Here is an 18085-nt window from a genome sequence, read left to right on the forward strand (position 1 = left end):
TTTACACGACTGAAGTACAGTTTAAAAATGTTTTCGTGTCGTTTCTGTTTAATACAACTTTAATGCAAAATACGGCCTGGAAAAAAGTATCTTCATTTTATTTATTCATATTATGCGTTAAAATAATTTTTACAATAACAGGTAAGACCACGTAAGCCTATAAAAAAAACTTTACACAGGTGACCACTCAGGTATGAAATTAACAACGTTCGCTAGATGGTTTAATTTAGCGGAGTTATGGGCAACAGGGAAAACACCATATAATTATCAATTTTGATTGAACGTTATTAAAGAGTTATATTAATATCTAAGTCAAACTTTCATTATAATTGTACTTTTAACTTATAAAATATGTATTGATCAAACTGCGAAATGATATGCTTTTCCCAAACACTTTAATCGCTTATAAATTATTTTTGTGTCTTGAAGTTTGCTTGTCTGGCTACATGTATCTGCATCTAACATCCTTTATGAGTCACCAACACTAATGGCTTTGAATGCTTTGTTGTTTAATTGTTTTCATTATGTTTCTGGCTTATGCTGGGTAGTACATTCCTATGGTGTTCCGATGGGGCCACTTCGACCTTCGCACTTTCGCCTTTAGTTCGAGGTGTGAGAGTGCGAAGTTGCGAAGGCGAAAGTGCGAAGGTGCGACGGCGAAGGAGCGAAAGTGCGAAGATGCGACAGCCAAGCGCGAAGATGCGAAGGCGAAAGTGCGAAGTTGCGAAGGCGAAGAAGCGATACTACTATCGCACCTTCGCCATCGCAACTTCGCACTCTCGCCTTCGCGTCTTCGCACTTTCGCCTTCGCCTTTTTATAATTGTGGAGCTCTCTATCGTTTAAAGACAATTTTAGCTGTATAAAAGGACATCTGAGGCAGACAAAACTTTTTAGAATTTATTTTCAACAGCCTGCGCAGATCCATAACTTTTTATTTTTTTTGGGGGGGGGGAGGGGTGGGGGTGGATGGATAATTATATTTGTCGGGGGTGGGGGAGGGTTCCGAGACAAGTTTTGGAGATTTTATTATTAATGAGATCCGGACCCTCCCTCCCCCTTTACTGCATGTGTGAAGTTTTAATGTTGAATTTTCCGGGGGGATGCCCTCTTCCCCTCTAGATCCATACATGAGCAAGGAGTGTCGCATTATGAAATTAGAATGTTACTCAGTTTGATCCACGGTAAACAGACAGCTGGTAAGTGACAGGAGCCTGGAAGTGCATATGTATACATTATGGCGGACATTACATTTTATATGGAGTATATAATGATTAGACATAGCCAGCACTGGTAAATATATATGTCACTGTTGTCACATATACACATTAAAATATTTATAAACATTCATAGTAAGCACAATGGCCTAGCGCATGCGTACCAATGATATCATGGATTAATCGGTACGGTGCCTGCATCAAATTCTATGTAATCGACCGAGACTTTCTGAATGCTATCAAAAAAGGCGAAGGCGAAAGTGCGAAGTTGCGAAGGCGAGAGTGCGAAGTTGCACTTTCGCCACCGCATCCTCGCGCTTCGCCGTCGCATCTTCGCACTTTCGCTCCTTCGCCGTCGCACTCTCGCACTTTCGCCTTCGCAACTTCGCACTCTCGCATCTTCGACCTAAAGGCGAAATGCGAAGGTCGAAGTGGCCCCATCGGAACACCATACATTCCTGCATTGAGATGTCTATCATCGGATGTATTTCGGGTGCCAATTTTTGACATCCTGAAACTGTGTCTACAGTTTTGATGTGTTCTCCGTGGTATGCGGCCTCTGCGCAGTGGCGTGTTTGGTAATGTTTCGGTGTCAATTCCAAAATGACGCTTGTTCTGTCTCCTCACCATGCAACATGTTTGCCATTTCTTACCTGTGTATGACAATGAAACTCATAAAGGTCTCCGTCTATATTTGCACTGATTGTGTAGAGAATCTAATATTCAACGTGCATTGTTTTATAGTATCCAAAGGGGAAACGTATTAGAAACAAAATCATGGAATTTCCCTTTACCAAATCAGGGTTTTTATATACCAAACGTCTTTTTGTGGCAACATATTTCATAAACACGAATAAGAAGATTGGTGAATTAGATAGCGCAAATGCCTTGGCCCATTTGGTTTGGTCGTAATATACAATTTCCAAATTTATTCATTTTTTGATATTTGAAAAAAAAAGATAAGAAAAATAAAAATAAAAATTGGTGGTATCGAAGCTTTATAGTCGTTTAAGATTACTTAACGTCTCTAACCACTGAGCCATTTCAGTTACAACATAGAGTGTTGTTTAAATGCTATATGCGATTTTGGTTAAAATTTACGGACTTTTTATCGTTTTTCTAAAATGTTCAATTGTTGAGATACAAAATTATATTTTAAATATATGGTGAGTCATTTTTCCAAGTATTTGTTGATTGTTTTCCATTAGACCTTATTTAGACAATGACAAAAAATATGGAGCACATACCTACTTTATGAAAGAAAAGACATTAAAAAAATACACTGTTTAGATACGCATATGGCAGTTTAAATCATCATATTCCAAATATTTAACGTCTTTAAGAGCTAAAAATCGATGTTGTGTTAAATTTACATTGTTTTGAATGATTTATCAAAAATGATCAGATTTGTTATTTCAATTTTACATTATTTTATCCGTCCTTTTATAGCCTAGGCATTTTACACGCCTAATCCACCCATCTTTTTACAAAGTTGTCTAAATTTCAAAACATGAATCAATCATAACATAGTTATCATGAATAAATACAGTATATGAAAAAAGATAATGTATAATATAACATCACAAACTAATGCATTGAATTTGCCTCCCTATACAGATCATAGGCATATCACATAAGCGCCAATAAATAACAACAACTGGCCAGTCAGAGGTCTACTAACAGCATCACACACATGCCGATTACAGTCAGGACAAACACGTAGTTGCTTAACATCAAAGCACTGGCTCCGCTATCTCCTCCACTTCCCGGCGCAGTACTTGCAGTAACAACCGTCGTACTAGAAGGAGCAATCGACGCACTAGTCGACTCAGCCGGTGCACTGGTAGATATAATAGGCGAACTAGAGGCTACCGTTAGACTGCTAGTGGTAGCAACTGGTTCACTCGTTGTAATAACTGGCATTCTGGTGGTAGCAACTGGCGCACTCGTGGTAATAACTGGCATACCGGTGGTAGCAACTGGTTCACTCGTTGTAATAACTGGCATTCTGGTGGTAGCAACTGGCGCACTCGTGGTAATAACTGGCATACCGGTGGTAGCAACTGGTTCACTCGTTGTAATAACTGGCATTCTGGTGGTAGCAACTGGTGCACTCGTGGTAATAACCGGCATACCGGTGGTGGCAACTGATGCACTCGTGAAAATAACTGGCATACTTGTGGTGGCAACTGGTGCACTCGTAAAAATATCTGGCATACTTGTGGTGGCAACTGGTGCACTCGTGAAAATATCTGGCATACTTGTGGTGGCAACTGGTGCACTCGTGAAAATAGCTGGCATACTGGTGGTAGCAACAGGTGCACTCGTGAAAATAAATGGCATACTGGTGGTAGCAACTAGTGAACTAGTGGAAATGATCGGCGAACTGGAGGCAGCAACTGGAGTGCTTGTTGTTGAAACTGGTGCACTCATAATAACAGTTGATCCAACAGAACTTAAACTCAAAGAAGAATCTGTAGAAGAGTTTGTCAAACAACGATAATTAATATCTTATTAACATTCACGAAAACAGGCTTTTGCGAATAACATATTTACCGTAAATATGATTTACTAAAAATTATGATAGATACATGTATCGAAGGCTTCGGTTGTCTTTGTCAAATTAACTTAATTTTTATTTAATTAGAATTTGGAAATAAAAAATCTTATTCATGTTATGTTTTTGTCATGAAAAATATCTATGATTTTTACCTTGCGCATTGACAATTGCCAGCAAAATGAAAGAAACGTACACATTCATCTGAAAATATATAAAGAACCATGAAATATAACCGTTATTGAAATATAATGATTTTGAAATGATTTGTTGCACTTTTAGTTTATTTTGATCTTGTTTTATTATTTCATGATTTTGAACCGGAGCTGTTACCAATTACTGTCACGTATATGTGTTAAGAAATTTATGATTTGTCAAAATAGCGTCGAAATTATTTAGCCAGTAATTAAAACGCCATTTTTCGTTTAACCTTGTATAAGTCCGCAAATCCATTCATAGAAACTATTTAAAAAAAATCGCCCGTCAACAAGGTTATATGCCCTAAATGCCCCCTCCCCCTTTGAAGAGGAAAACCTACGAAGATAACGTGGCATGTTTGCGTCATGTCTCATCCTACCGTTATCAATCTTTATATTTGCAGTCAAAATAGCTGATATCTTGACAAACAAAATCAACGAAATGTGGATGGTTTCATAACTTTCTCATTTTTGTCAAAAACTTATTTGACATTACTTGTATACTTACACTAGTTTGTTTCATTGTATGCAGAGTGTGAATGGTGTTATTTTTTATTTCAAAATTTAACATTTGAATTTGAATATGCTTTGAAAGCGAAGTAGTTCAGAATATGAAATTCCTCTGGAAAAAAAAGAAATTAAACTAATACTAGTAACTAGGATTATATTTATACAATGACGGATCGAACAATTACCATAGAATTTAATGACAGTGGCTCGGACATGAAGTTGATTCAAGGAAATAGTGAAAATAAATCATAACTATTTCAGGTATCGTTGTCGTGAATATTGCGGAACAAAGAAATTAAATAAAACGCAGCTCATTGAACCTTTAAAAGCAATAACCATAAGCAGGAACGTATATACTAACGGAATAGACAACTTCTACATTCGCCATGTTTACTTCCCATGCTATCACGCGAGCCTTGACAAGTTTGTAGAACTATGTTCAATCCCTGTAAAATATATAGGTTTTTTAAGCGATCTGGTTATACCATCGTTGGTGAGGCACTGTACTCAAGAACTTGTGTCTCAACTTGTTAAAAGCACCGAATGTTTTACCAAAGATCACACGTGTTTTCTTTTAAAGTTTATATTTACAAGCACTGTGATTGGATCGACTACTCGCAGCTGCAGCCAATCATTAAACGGAGCGTGTCACCAAGTTTTCGTAATGAAATCCGCCAAGGGTTTATGGGGAGCAAAGTGGACCGAAAACCCTTGGCTAGCGAAGATGAAGATTTCTTTGCATGAAAAAAAACAAGTTTAATATAGTGCAAAAATCCATATTAAAATAAATCTTAAGCGTATCCATATCCACTTGACATCTTTTCCAACAAATTGAAATGTGCTACTTAACAAATTCTGAAAGTTTTTATTGCAAGAAATATTCAGAATCTATAGCAGCATGCATAGATGCACATGTGATTTTAATCGGCTTTGTTACCTTGTATTGTCGGTGTTCAAAGAACTCTTTTTAGTAAAGGGTTGGAATAACTTATGGGTGTCATCATATGCATGATGTTGTTTTTTCCTTATATATACCATTTTCAGAACATTAAAAGTTTGAACTTGAGATAAAAAAAATTTCATATCTTTTAATACTAGTATTTTCGATAAAAAAATGTTCATAAATGGGTTTAAACTGTCTAACTGGATAGTTTCAGTTAAACCTGTGAAAATCCAATCAGCCAACGGCATGTCAATACGAAGTTTGGTAGAGGTTTATCAAATACATAAAATATTGAAAGAGTATGGGGGAATAAGATTGCGTAAATGCACATTCGGTTTAGTCGTAAAATACAATTTTGAATTTATTTTTTACCCAATTAAATCTATTCAAATATATTATAATACATGTTTGCAAAAGCACACTAAAGTCTTTCTAAATATATTCAGTTTTTAATATATTTAACAAAAGATAAGAATTCAAATATAGCCTGAAATTTTGGTGGTATCGAACCCATAACATAAAAAACCCTAGATATATAAGGTTAGCTTATGTCAGGTACTCTAACCACTGAGCCATTTTAGACACTACAACGTAGGCTGTTTAAATATTTTTGTGACTTTGGCCACGAATTTACGGACTTGTATTATATTTTTCAAAACGTTCAATTGTTGGATACAAAATGATATTTTTAATATATAGTGGGTCATCTCTCCATGTTTTTGTTGATTGAAATTGGCTTGTTTTCCATTAGACCTTATTTAGACTATAAAAAAATATGGAGTACAGACCCACTCAATAAAAGAAAATGCCTAGAAATAAAAAAAATGACAGTATTTGCAGGTTTTGATACGTATAGGCATGCTTGAGTCAACATGTTCCAAGTATTGATCATATTTATAGATTAAAAATCAATGGTATGTTTAATATATATTATTTTGAATGATTTTTTAAAACAATATCAGATTTATTGATATTTTATTTTTTCAGTAGCTTGTCCGACCGTGTATGGGCATTTTACACGCCTAATCGACCTAATCTTCTTTGAATACTTCTAAGCAGATTTATAATTTTATATACAAAAATGAGTGAGATTTTTTTAAATGTAACACATTGTGTCTGTATTCTGTTTAACGTTAAACTGTCTCCGCTCTATTAATGTTATCGTTTCGTGCCTTGTATAGATGAATAAGAGCGGAGAAGTTAAGAAAAACTCAAATTCAAATCAACGCTTAATTGTTGAGTAATGAATTTCCGCCAAATACCGCGTATGCATGCACTAAATATAAAACGTAATTTAAAGAACTTAATGATGCAAACAAAAATTCGATAAAATTGGAATCCCTTTAAAATATTAATGTACTAATTTCAAATTCCCCCACGGACACATTTTAAAAAAAAATCACCGATCATAAATGAAGTTTAATTCAAAACTAGGTAACTGATTACCTTTACCTATTTTGCATAACCTGTTTACAATTTATTTCTTCTTTGTAAATGATCAATTTATAGCAACAGGTGCCAAATGTTGAGAATGAAGAAGTTTTCATGCGAAACCAACACGAGATGAGAGTTTGGAGTGTTTCCATATGCTTGTATGTTTCATGAATAAATCAAAATTGGTAGTAGCAACAAAAGTTGTTATCTTGTCACTACATGTAGGTAAGGGAACACTTCAATTTTCCCTTAGACTCGTTACCTAGTTTGCATAAAATGCAATAACGTGCCATGTAGCAACCTCTAATGATACACCGTCCACTAATGATATAATGTTGCATTAGTGGTCAGGATGTTGACCACAAATTATATGATTTTATCCCGGTCAATTTTCAACCCGAGTCATCATTCTTTGTTACACCGACATGATCACTATTGTTTATGTAGTTTTAATTCAACGAACTTTAATTGATATTCTTTGTTGTTCTAATCTATAATTAACAAACCCACATATTCAACAACAGATAAGTGATTCAGTTGTACTACAGACCACAATAGCAAATAATCTTATCCATTGGACTTTTTGTGTTTAAAAATAATTTTTTCAATATCGTAAAATTGCTTTTCTTCAAATTTTTCATCAACTAAAAATATCTAGCACAACTCATTTTTTGTTTAATGATGATTAATTTGTAAACAAACGAAGTCATAAATTGTATGTATTTTGTCTGTATGCGACTATTAATTTCATTTCAAGTAAAACGGTAAAATGTCAGGGGCAATGTCAGAATGGTGTATATTACAATATATATATGATCAAATAACTGCCCCCCCCCCTAAATTTAACCAATTCTTTTGCAGTATCGTATCAAAATCAAATCTTTATCCAACATTATACACAGGTTGTCTAACATATTAAACTCAACATTAGTCACCATTGTCCATGACCTGTCCATCTATATATGACGTCACTTAAGTAGATTTTGTTTGCAAATGTAAATGTCGTCATTTTTTCCTTCATAGTATAGAGCGCAGGTATATTATATTATATCATATCATATCAATTATCATTAAAGGTTGCAAATCCATCCACTAATGCAATTGAAAATGTGTGCAAATGTATATCATAAGTGGTCAAGGTAGTACTTATTTTACCATTTTTTTTTCATATAATTAGAGGTTACGATTTTTGACTGCCAATGATATAAATCTAAAATTATATCATTAGCGGACAGTTAGGTTGTTTGTTCATGATAAAATCATATCATTAGTTGTCAACATCCTGACCACTAATGCAACATTATATCATTAGTGGACGGTGTATCATTAAAGGTTGCTACAGTGCCATTTTGGGTTAAACGTATACAGATTTACTACGTTTTGAAGCCAAAGTTATTATTCCTATTCTTATTCCCCAGATACCACTACTGCTGGTGAAACCACATGTTTTCCTAAATCTTACCTTAGCCTTTACTTTCATATTTTATTTTTTAAATTATTTTATTCATATAATATATACCATGTTGATGGTTTCATCACTTAAGCATCTTAAGTGTTATCCCTCCAGGTTTATCAAGGTTTATGATGCAATGAATAACTTGTCAACATTAGAATTTAAATGAAAAAAAATTATTTCCGATTCAAACTAACATATCTTGGTAATAGGTTTATGGCTTATACTCATTACTTGGATAATGTAACTATATGTTGTTATAATTGTAACTATATTTTTTTCTCAAACCGACCGTATTAGACTGGAATTAGATTTGGTTGCATCAATGTTATATACACGGATATAGTTCCACGGTTTTTCATTCTAGTAGCGGTAAGGTTGTCTATGTTTTGAAGTACGAAAAAATATGCCGCTGCAATCTTATCGTGCTAAAATAAATTAAAAAAAATACTTACGATGTTTGTATATGTAATAATCAACTGTTGCTCTTTGGATTTTTACTCCTTTTGTTGCTTTAAAATAAAATATGTAAAATAGCTATATCTAGAATTGTCAGTCAGATTTGAACTATTTATACTAAATTGGAATCATTTTTTTTAGGTGCGCGATATATCTGCGCAAAGTAAATTAAGCCGTCGTCCTTAACATTCAGTAATAATAATCATTCAAATTTACAGTATTTTAATTTATGATCAGACCTGTATGCTTCAGTGACGGAATTTAAATTGATGATTTATCCTTGGTCTACAATTTTAATCGACAGTTGTATCTGGAAATACGGTGATGTTCACAGTCAAGAATTGTAAAGTCTTTCCAACTTCTGGCAACAGTTCACTTGTCACTTAAGATGATTTGGTCCCCTCTGTTTATCATATTATTTTCATAGCATGTTCTAATTTTTTCTACTGCTAGATGTTATGTAACAGGAATAAGTTTAGTTTTGGTTAGGTCAGGTTTAGTGATTGAAGTGGTTTTTCTTCTTATTTTTCCCCTTTTTCAGGAATGGAAGACAGTGATAATACCTCGAAAGATTTTTTTCCATTTATTAAAAAAAAAAAACCGTCGTCCGTTTCCTATCCCGCGAAGAAAAGCTTGACACCTCGAGATCTCAGAAACGATAAAGACTTTAACGTCTAAACTTCGTGGGATGATACACCTAAAGTTGTAGATGTGTTCACATTATTTTTTGTTCAGTGTTTCTTCTAATCGTCACTGGAAGTACTTAAAAACTATTTTAAAGGTATTTAATGTAATTTACATCTAATGAATTTATACGTATGAATCCTAACATACATCATATATGCAATGCTAAATAAACAAACAAAGTTTACTTCTTAATTATCTCAGGTAGCTTTTTAAAAGAAATATTGAACCCGCAAGATCTCAGAAACTGTAAGCACTTCTGGTGATGACCAGAAGTTACGACAAATAAAAAAAAATAATTTAACACATGTGCATACACAGGTAAAAAAATTAGTGTAACACATGTACATGCACAGGTCAATTATCCCTCAAAGTTTGGATGTTCAACTCTTTAGCGTTTTTTAGGGACAGAAAAAGAACAAACGGAAGTCATCAATGAAAATAAACGTTTGTATTTCTTGAAAATTTTCCTATCGTATATTATTGTTGGTCTAGCTAACTAATCCTGTCAGAGAAAAACATTTAAATTCATAAACAGCTCGATTTGTTTGAACCTTTTTGGTTACGACCGGAAGTGACTGTCGACAAAATTCTGAACCCACGAGATATCAGACACGGTATGTGATTAAGGCCTGTAAATTACACGGATGATAGATATTAATTGAAGATGTGTTTAACTGATTTTATTTTATCGGAAGGTTTCAAATAAATCATGTTTCTAAAAAGTTTTACTTATTTTTTGGGCTGTTTCATTTAACCTGATAAAGAGTAGTGTACACTAGGCAAATGTACAAGAAATACCGGCTTTTATTTTCACAAAGTACATGTACTTCTGTTTCCGGTGTTATATAGTGCCTTTTCCCCCTAGCCATCTTTCCCCCCGGAAAAATGGCTATATAGCAGTTCTTCCCCCCGGAAAAATGGCTATATAGCAGTTTTCCCCCCACGGAAAGCTGACTATATAGTGGGCTTTCCCCCTTTTTATAGCCAGATTACCCCCAAGGAAAACCTACTATGTAGTGGATTTTCCCCCATTTTTACTTCCCGGCCATGTTTATTGCGGACCACTCGTGACAATAATTTGCAATAACTGATATGATATTAATTTCTCACAAAAAAGGATAATTATGGCATTTATTAATACATAGAATAAAATACATGGTTTTTCAACCCCAAATATGAACTAAGGCATGCGCCTTCATAACATGCATGTGTCATCATCGTTTATTTCACCTGTTCTCACCCCTTTTTGGAACACCTTTTACACGGATTTCGGAATACCTCGAATCTTTTTTCATCTAATCGATGCTTATCCACAGTTTTGACTTCGACGTTTATGAATACGCTAGTTTGGAAATTTAATTTTCCAATGTATTACCATCAATGTATAAGCTTCTCCCAGGGAACTAACTGACCAATCTTGACTTAATTTTGTAGAGGAAGGGAATAAAAAGTGGAAATGTATTACTCCCTTCGTCCAAAAGGTTATCAATTTTAAATTAATACCGTTAGAATTGACGATCTTAAAAACAAATATATATTTCTTCTGCTAAATATCAAACGGGAGACAGGATGCAATGATATGATGAGAAACTGAAATGTTTTAGTTTTACCTTGATTGATGGGGTTCTAAATCATGGGTAAGGGGTATTTTAATTATGTATTAAAGGCATATGTGAAGTTAGTGTTTACCATTTCGTTTTAAAGTTACGCATATTCATATTTTAAAGCACATTTCTACTAAACGCGAGATATGATTTAAACATTTTAAAAAACAATGAAATGTCTTCACAACCAGAACAATGTCGGTATCTTTGCTGGTTACTTTGGAAAATGTGAAATGGAGCCTGAACTAACTTTCTGTTTATATTGTCACTCACTATTTGCTAATTTTTTCACTTTTAAGTTTGCAACGTGATTTATAAATATACAATTTTGAAAACGATGCCACATAAATCAAGATGTACGATTCCATTACCTAAAAATTTATACTATTTGTTTCATATTTTTGCAATAAAGATTTACTTGTGTACCATATTATTTCTTCGAACAATTAAACAAGGGTAATTAAAAATACAAAACAAAAAAAACCCTCAAAAAACAACCAACACATATATTGTGATGGGCTGATTTTTTTAAAATATAAGCTTGTTTTTCTAATCAACTAACAAGTAAAAAAGTCATATATGCGCCTAGGTTATTTATTTTTGATTTTCGGTTTCTTCTTTTATGAATAAATGTTCATTGATTTATATCATTAGTCATCTTATGAATTGATTAAATGTTTTGAAGAATAATGAATTTTACCCACGTACCTTTTTAAAAAATTTTGTTTGTAAATTTAAAAAGAAAGCAGCAAGATTAAAGTAATTTTCAATCATTTTGATAAAGAAATATATGAGTGGTTGTGTATTTTTAAATGATGGTTTTACTTTTAAATGACCGTAAAAATATGTTCATGTGATCATCTATAGTTTTTGAGATATGGGGCCCTAAAAATACATATTCTTTATAATTGGATTTCAAACATCGGGCTCGAAAACAACAAAGGCTCCTACCCTGCATGGGGGCTTAAATTTTTGGTGTCATCTACTAGTGGTATACCACTATCACTGTGAAAATATGGTTAATTGGTCATCTCTAGAATTTGAGATTCGGGTCACCACTCATAGAACACTATTCAATCATTATAATGGGGTTTTAAACATCGGGCCCTGAAACATTAAGGGCCCCTACCCTGAGGGCTGAAATTTTCAGAGTCATCTTCAAGTGATAAACATTTGCCACTATAAAAAATATGGTGATATGGTCATCTCTAGTTTATGAGACATTGGACCCTAAAGAATATGCACTATAAATATTATAATAGGATTTTAAAAATCGGGCTCTGAAACATCAGAAACAAAATTTCTCTAAAACAGAGGTTTAGCCTGGATGAAATTTTCACAAACAGTCTGATCGATTTATCAAGAAATTCTTAAAACATTCTCGTTTAATACAATTTCAGAACACAGAATTATGAATATAAGTGTTTAACTTGTAAAACTTTTTTCAATAAATTACCTAAATTAAGTTTTATGTGTAATTCCATTACACACATGTTCAACTTTCAGCATCGTCTATAAAGATAATAAATCGACAAAACGAAACTTAACTTGTACAGATGAATGCAGATATACATGTATGCAACATGGGAGTGTAGAAACATTGATTTTAATCCTTACTGGATTTCCATAAATATTTTTTATAAAATCTGAACCAAAAACGTGCGGGAGAAATCCTACTATGGGGGAAAAGCTACTATATAGTAGCTTTCCCCCCCGGGGGGAAAGGCTACTATATAGTAGGTTTTCCGGGGGGAAAAGCTACTATGGGGGAAAAACTGCTATACAACACCGGTCCCGAGACAAAAACATTTTCTCACCGAAATCTCAGATTCTGCAGAGACATGAACAACCAAACTCTAATAATGAAAGATAGACATCTTTTTTTTAGAAATGTTTAACATATATTGTTTGAATTGGCATAACTTCCTTTCGTCACAGAAAGTACTTCAAAAATTGAATCTTTTTTTGTTTTACATGGAAGTCTGGAAACTTCATTCACAGAAATTCATTTTTCAACGTGAAAGAAGCAATGTCTTACAATTAAATCCATACATGTAAGAATGGAATACCTTTTTATTGCTCTTATTTTACAAGAGTTTAGTTAACGTTGTTTGAATCTTTGCTGCAGAGGTTCGTTCCTCTGTTTTTATAAAACCAATTTATTTCACCCCTAGTCTAAATATTCTGAATCATGTATTAATTCTCAACTCATATATTTATATTCTAGATTGTATTCGGTCCTACATTCATCAGTTATACAATTATGATCTAGTCAAGAGGGTTACAAAAAACCGATAGTTTAAATGGCGATGTAAGGTAAGAAAGAATAATCAGATAATAAAAGGCTTCTAGGACGTAAACAACCACAACGCAATTTAATAGCAGATCCAGTTCTAAAACCTCGTTTCCTTCAAGTTTTGAATGACATTAAAATAATTTCATAAAATATTTAATCATCCACTTATTTGAAAAAAGTATTTACATTTCAAAATTAACATAACGTTCGCCTACATTACTAATTTTAATTTGATTTTTCAACATTTAAATGCCAATTAAATTTTTTTATAAAACTTTGAAGATACTCTTTTTGGTAAAAAAAATTATCTACATTTAATAAAATGAACATTATACGCACTCATTACTGAGAAAACTTACTTTTAATTCCATGGTTCACAAAGTGTACAGGCGTTTTAAGCAATCAAAATAAATCTAATGTTAGCAACGAAATTCGGTGGCCTTGCATAGTCACCGATTTTCCTCATACTTTGCATATTGATCAATTTTGATCAGTAAAAAAATCCTAGCACCATTTATTTGTTACGATGTGGCCATTTTAATATGGTAACATAGGGTAAACATGTCAGAATGGCCTTAAAGCTTATTTGACAATATCATGTGACAAATGGCAACAATTTGGGGTTTCCAAGGAAAAAAGTTCTCATTTTTCAATAGGAAGAAAAATTATGGAAAATGCAAAATGTTAAAGTGTTTCCAGTAATCACTGAACAGAAATTTCGCAAATTGATATCTTCATTTTATTTAAAATTAAACTACCAATCATGAATATTTGACACACAATCATAAATAAAAATGCTGTGGTAGCGAGTTGAAAAGAAATGAAACAAATTTTTTAGCATTTTTGAATTAGTATCAATCATATGTAAAATATGAATTTTATATTATGAAGAAAAATATCCCGTAGGTCCTGAACATCTTTATTTTGCTAAAAACAATTGCCATTGCTATGGACTTCAAAAAGTAGGATTTTCTGTGTGATTTTCTATTCAAATTTAATTTCCATAGCATCAACATCTTTGTTGCCTTTTGTGGTATATTTAATAGATGAATGCAGATTTCAACAAGTACATACATGTAGCAATAGGTATCCTGAGTGACTCAGGTGGCCTTAAAACCCATACACTAATGGTGGTAATAAAAAACCCATTAATGTTTATTTTCTTTGCATACATCAAGCACGTAACATCGTCTTAAAAAGTGGGGGGCCAGACTCATCCAAAAAAATCTTGACAAGCAAAAAAAAAAACATTCCAAAATCTTCAAAATCCTAATCATTGGGGGCGGGAGCTGGCGTAGTATCTATAACTTCAATTTCACTCTTCATTTCCCTATTTTCAATCCATTTTTACTACTCCTAAAAAAGTGTGGGGGGGGGGGGGGGGTGCAACTCCATGATAATTTAATTTCTTATATGTAAATTTTAGAAAACTTGTTGCTGTGAGAAAAAGTGAGGGGGCCAGCCCCCCCCCCCCCTCTTTCATGCTACGTGCCTGTACCTCCTTTATTGCAAGTACTCTTGTGTCATCCTTTAAGTCTCGATTTCGGAGTTTTTTCAACCGCGCGGGTTTGTTAGATTTTACGCATTATCTTGTCATCTCTACGAAAGCCGAGAAGGATCATTCGAGATTCGAGATTCAAAATACGAGATTCAAGATTCGAAATTCGAGATTCAATATCTAAATTAACCAACCAAATCAAGGATCTGAAAATATGTATCCTAGCGACATCAAACTGTTCTAAATAAAAATCATCCGTACATGCTCTTATATACAAATAAATGCTATGTTCACTTCTCCCTACCTAACTAAATAATTATTTGTATTTACTTTTACACAGAATATCTAAGTAGACTAGTAATAATGCAGTGTGCTTCGCGGATCTAAGTGATTTTGTTTGCCCTGGTGCATTTCCACCTGATGCGTTTGAACCCTGGGGTATTTCACCAACAGTAATAGTTTAAAACCCGGGTTTATTCACCCCTTTTGTGTAAAAATGCGGTTATGGTAGAGAAATTCATAAGCGTAGCTAATTTTTTCTGTAGGGGGTCCTAGGCCAATTTTAAATAATTTTACTATGTAAATTTAATAAGCTCCAATTTTCCCGAGCAGGGGGTCCAGATCCCCTGACCCCCTCCTTTCTAGATCCGCGCATGAAGAGTAGTACATGTATCTAAATAATCTAAATATAAATAATCAGTCCGGTTTCACCAATAAATATAAGCATTACTTATCGTTTTTATGTATGCATACAGTCATACACTAGTACTATGATTATAAACAAATCATTGAGATATTATCACATCATACGGAATTATTAATTAATACAATTTTTTTCCTTTTCCTCAGTAAACAACTTATTATGAGTCTTACTTTTGGAATTGTTTTCAATATAGAAGGATATCTACTCTCTACAATTAAAGGTAGGGATGATAGGGTGCCAATTTGTTCACATTGCCGATTTCTTGTGCAGAGAACAATAAAACTTTTTAAAAAGTTGATTGTGCATGAATATTTCAAAATTAATTGTTGTACATGTTTTTGTTATAATTCATTCATTGATATACCAACAAGAAAGAAAAGAAGGTATAGACAGGCATATGTATCACAGCCAAGTTAAGTTTCTCTGTAGTTTCCTACCCACCCACCCCCCACCCCGCACCAAAATTGGCAATAATTACATATAAATCATAAAAATGTTTACTTCGTAAGTAAATCTCTAAAGGTGTAAATAAGCACTGCAAACAAAGATGTGTGTATTTAATATACTACTACATTACACGTAGCCAGATAAAATGTAATCAGGGCGAAGCTACAAGGGGCGAGTGGTGCAAATTTACCAATTTGTCGCCATACACAGAACACCAAATAAAGAAACTGTGAGTGGTGTGTGGAATGAATAAAATATGGCGGCAAATTATCTCAAATAATCAGTGCAAAAACCAACAAATAGGCCGTTATTTGTTACCCATCCTGCAAAAACATTGATAAAAAATGTTATCGTCACATAACATAGCCGATTAAGTTAATGTGTACATATGGTTAACGTACATGTAATTCTAATATACAAGAAGGCGGACGTATCAGGCGGGATCCAGAAAATTAAATTTCAAAAATGATCGGTTGCTTTGAAAAGTGTTTTAAACTATTGCACGGGTCAAAATGCATGATAGAAGCTATGTACATTGTAATTGGAAACTTTCATCTTATATCAATATGTAGTATTACCTATTATAACAAATGAGAGTATAGCACAACTGCCACAAGCAATATATGTCCTTTACCGGTGTTATATAGTGCATTTTCCCCCTAGCCATCTTTCCCCCCGGAAAAATGGCTATATAGCAGTTTTCCCCCCACGGAAAGCTGACTATATAGTGGGCTTTCCCCCTTTTTATAGCCAGATTACCCCCACGGAAAACCTACTATATAGTAGATTTTCCCCCATTTTTACTTTCCGGCCATGTTTATTGGGGACCATTCGTGACAATAATTTGCAATAACTGATATGATATTAATTTCTCACAAAAAAGGATAATTATGGCATTTATTAATACATAGAATAAAATACATGGTTTTTCAACCCCAAATATGAACTAAGGCATGCGCCTTCATAACATGCATGTGTCATCATCGTTTATTTCACCTGTTCTCACCCCTTTTTGGAACACCGTTTACACGGATTTCGGAATACCTCGAATCTTTTTCATCTAATCGATGCTTATCTACAGTTTTGACTTCGACGTTATGAACACGGGAGAACGCATTTGAGTGAAAATTCGCCGGTTTGGAAATTTAATTTTCCAATGTATTACCATCAATGTATAAGATTCTCCCAGGGAACTAACTGACCAATCTTGACTTAATTTTGTAGAGGAAGGGAATAAAAAGTGGAAATGTATTTCTCCCTTCGTCCAAAAGGCTTTCAATTTTAAATTAATACTGTTAGAAATGACGATCTTAAAAACAATTATATATTTCTTCTTCTAAATATCAAACGGGAGATAGGGTGCAATGATATGATGAGAAACTGAAATGTTTTAGTTTTACTTTGATTGATGGGGTTCTAATTCATGGTTAAGGGGTACTAACTTTAGGTTTATATTGTCACTCACTATTTGCTAATTTTTCCACTTTTAAGTTTGCAACGTGATTTATAAATATACAATTTGGAAAAAAAAATGCTATATAAATCAAGATATACGATTCAATTACCTTTAACCAATTACCTAAAACATTTATACTATTTGTTTCATATTTTTGTAATAAAGACTTACTTCCCAATGTGTACCATATTATTTCTTCGAACAATTAAACAAGGGTAATTAAAAAAACAAAACAAAAACAAAAAACAACCAACACATATATTGTGATGAGCTGACTTTTTTTTAAATACAAGCTAATCTTCTAATCAACTAACAAGTGAAAAAGTCGTATATGCGCTTAGGTTGGTTATTATTATTTTTTTCGGTTTCTCCTTTTATGAATAAAAGTTCATTGATTTATTTATCTTATTATTTATTATATCATTAGTCATCTTATGAATTGATTAAATGTTTGGAAGAATAATGAATTTTACCCGCGTACCTTTTTAAAAAATTTTGTTCGTAAACTAAAAAAAAAAGCAGCAGAATTAAACGCAATTTTCAATCATTTTGATAAAGAAATATATGAGTGATTGTGTATTTTTAAATAATGTTTTACTTTTAAATGACCGTAAAAATATGTTCAT

The 18085-nt window shown here is 33.3% G+C and overlaps 1 protein-coding gene across 1 annotated transcript; it reads right to left on the minus strand.

Annotated features, from left to right (window-relative positions):
• Positions 1-1993: 1993 nt before the first annotated feature.
• Positions 1994-8861, minus strand: LOC128156018 (uncharacterized). The gene is made up of 3 exons (XM_052817972.1): positions 8765-8861; positions 3928-3976; positions 1994-3689 (listed from the first exon to the last, which is right to left on the minus strand). The coding sequence occupies exons 2-3, from the start codon at positions 3974-3976 to the stop codon at positions 2881-2883; spliced, it is 858 nt and encodes a 285-aa protein (XP_052673932.1). The 5' UTR covers positions 8765-8861; the 3' UTR covers positions 1994-2880.
• Between the last annotated feature and the right edge of the window lie 9224 nt (positions 8862-18085).

This window comes from Crassostrea angulata, chromosome 7 (assembly GCF_025612915.1).
Source record: "Crassostrea angulata isolate pt1a10 chromosome 7, ASM2561291v2, whole genome shotgun sequence".
NCBI lineage: Eukaryota > Metazoa > Mollusca > Bivalvia > Ostreida > Ostreidae > Magallana > Magallana angulata.